Source organism: Urtica dioica, chromosome 3 (assembly GCF_054948205.1).
Source record: "Urtica dioica subsp. dioica isolate 48M chromosome 3, U.dioica_male_clone48M_v1_H2, whole genome shotgun sequence".
Lineage (NCBI taxonomy): Eukaryota > Viridiplantae > Streptophyta > Magnoliopsida > Rosales > Urticaceae > Urtica > Urtica dioica.
Genome location: NC_142758.1, coordinates 2,891,076 through 2,894,240, shown reverse-complemented (window position 1 = coordinate 2,894,240; position 3,165 = coordinate 2,891,076). Strand labels below are relative to the sequence as shown.

Sequence of the window (3,165 nt, the reverse complement as noted above, 5' to 3'; positions counted from 1 at the left end):
TCGAGAAGGTGCCGATCAAGGGATTTTGCTCCCTGATGTCCTGGTAGAACATCATGTGTCGCCGATCGTAGCGAACTACATTCGCACCAGGAGTCCCTACCCATGCTCTCGCTGACACGAGACCCTTCGTAGGTCCACGTGTGTTCTTCGATCCGGAGGATCCCGGCGTCTGTGGTGGATCCTCGCCTCCACCTGCTCCAGTCGACATCCTATAAGAAGAAAACAAAATTAGAAAACAAAGAAACGTGGACGACACCACGAAATTTTATTACAATGCCCTCACATATGGCGGAGGAAAACCGTGGTTACATATTAGATAAATATTACTCATTCATCATCATCACTGCCTATAATGTTAGTATCTTCTATATCTACATCAACATCTTCTCCCTCAAAAACGATGTGTGCCTCATTATCCTCATCAAATTCTTCATCATCGTCAACGATACTGACTAGCTCAATTTCAGCGGTTTCGTGTCGATGATTTAGACTTTCGATGTTTGACAATTCTATTGTCAATGGGACCAAGGCTGATGTGGTAGGGTCAACTTCGGGAATGTCACAAATCCCTCGATGATTGCATTCCTGAACAATTTCCCAATCGCCACCTTTAACAAGATCTTGGATGTAGAAGACTTGTTTCGCCTGAGTCGCGACTACGAACGGCTCATCTGTAAACCACTCTTTAGCGGTATAAGAACTCGTCGCTCCAGTAATCTTATCAATATGCACTATTCGCCCTGTATTGTACTTGTCACCATACCAAATGCATTTGAATAGTACGACACGACAGTTATGCCTATTGTTAAGCACGATGACATCTTCCATTCGTCCGTAGAAATTGTACTCATCCACGGGCACACATACACCACTGTTTTGAGTTATTCGTTGATTATCACGACGACGAGTGATGAACTTCACGCCGTTAACAAAACAGCTCGGATATTGATGGGCAATTTCCAATGAACCGACAGACAATGCGTAGAGCTCTTCAGATTCGTCAGAGCCACTAACTTTTATGTCATGCCGTTACCTTCAATCTTTGAATTCTAACTTCACGCCGTTACCTTTTTTGCAAACCAATCTTTGAATTCTTTTCTATGCGTTGCTTCAAGTTCAGCATCTTCAATGCCCACTTGAGAATTCCTTCGTATGAGTTTCAAATGCTCACTGTTGTTCGAAACTTTACTCAAATAACAGATTAACAATGGAATAACTTAGAGAAACACATGGATCGATAAACTTACAGCAAATATGGATCTACTTCAGGACTATTGGTATAGATATACCACTCCGCCTTCTCTCTCTGCTCATCGTCTAATATTATCGGCTTCATCATCCCATAAGGCACACACATCTCGGATCGAAAAACAGAAAGCTCTCGAACTGGAACTTCATTAACACTTTTCTTATCCTCCAGATACCTTCCAACGAACGTTAGAGCTTCTTCTACAACGTAAGCTTCCGCAATAGAGCCTTCAGGCCTAGCTCTGTTTTTAACAAAATGTTTTAACGTCCCAAGGTATCTCTCAAAAGGGTACATCCACCGCATATGAACCAGGCCGCCATACAACGCTTCCTCTGGTAGATGAATCGCCACGTGAACCATGATCGTGAAAAAAGCAGGTGGAAATATCATCTCAAGCTTACATAGTATCTCGACAATGGAATTTTGCGCTTTTTCGAGATCTTCCACTCTCAACGTTCTAGAACTAATCAACTTGAAAAAGTTGCAAAGTTCGGAGATCGTATCCTGTATTGCCTTTGGCACAAAAGGGCGAATACCAACAGCCAACAACCTCTGCAAGATCACGTGGCAATCGTGTGACTTCAAACCTGTGAGCTTCCCGTCAGCAGTCACGTTTTTCTTCAAATTACCAGCGAGGCCTTCTGGAAATTTGACAGATTGGAGGAACTTTGTAAACCGCTGCCTCTGCCCAAGGGTCAAAGTGTACGCTGCTTGCGGTTTGTACCACCCATTCCCTTGTTCTTGTAAGTGCAAACTGGTTTTGATTTTCAAGTCCATTAAATCAAACCTCGCATTCTCGGTGTCATAGTTTTTCTTTTCTAAGCTAAGCATGGTCCCAAGAAGATTCTCGCACACGTTCTTCTCTACGTGCATGACATCCAAGTTGTGCTTCAACTCCAACTCTGACCAGTAAGGCAACTCGTAGAAGATGCTTTTCTTCGCCCAATTAAGCTCACTCTCGGCTCGTTTTCGTTTTCTGCCAACGGAACCAGCGTGTTTGCCAGTTTTCGTGCAAGAAACACTAGCCAACTGAGCTAGTATGTCTTGCGGAGTCAACTTGTCGGGTTTACTACGTCTCTCGTGGCGATTTGTGTAGTGATCGCTACTTTTCCTCAATCGGTGACGCGTGGGCAAAAATCGACGATGGTCGTAGTACACAATTCTGTTTCTGACTTTCAGTGACGGTGTGTCAAGGTTGCACGTGGGGCAAGCGAGATACCCTTGGCCACTCCATCCCGATAAATACGATCGAGCCGGAAAGTCGTTTATCGTCCAGAGTAGCGCAGCACGCAACCGAAACACTTCATCGTTGGCTCCATCTCGAACGTTGAATCCCGTCTCCCACAATTCTTTCAGCTCTTCAACTAGTGGCTGCAAGAACACGTCCATGTTTTTTCCTGGTGAGCTCGGCCCGGGAATCAGAAGCGTCAGCATAAGGTATTCTTTCTTCATGCACAACCAAGGCGGCAAGTTGTACGCAGTCAGCACCACAGGCCACATGTTGTACGCTAGACTCATTTCTCCAAACGGGTTGAACCCATCAGAAGCTAATCCAAGCCACACGTTCCGAGGCTCTTCGGCAAATTCTGGGTATCTCTCGTCCAGGTTCTTCCACGTCGTACCGTCCGCAGGATGTCGCAAAATGCCTTCTTCTCTGACGCGATCTCTTTCGTGCCACTACATCTGAATCGACGTGTGTCGAGAGGCGTACAACCGCTTCAATCGATCTTTCAGGGGAAAATATCGCAATATCTTTTGCGGTATCTGTTTCCCAGTCGGCTTCCATCTGCTCTCGTTGCAAACTGGGCACACTTCAGCTTTCTCGAGATCTTTTCGAAACAAGACACAGTCGTTTGTGCACACGTCGATCATCTCGTACCCCATGCCGAAGCGCTTCAGTTTCGCCTTTGCCTCGT

At 45.4% G+C, this 3,165-nt stretch overlaps 1 protein-coding gene across 1 annotated transcript; it reads right to left on the bottom strand.

Moving 5' to 3' along the window:
• Nucleotides 1–327: 327 nt before the first annotated feature.
• Nucleotides 328–2,953, bottom strand: LOC149402059 (uncharacterized). Its single transcript, XM_089608229.1, has 4 exons — nt 1,356–2,953; nt 1,068–1,170; nt 564–750; nt 328–452 (listed from the first exon to the last, which is right to left on the bottom strand). The coding sequence occupies exons 1-4, from the start codon at nt 2,765–2,767 to the stop codon at nt 328–330; spliced, it is 1,827 nt and encodes a 608-aa protein (XP_089464355.1). The 5' UTR covers nt 2,768–2,953.
• Nucleotides 2,954–3,165: the final 212 nt, after the last annotated feature.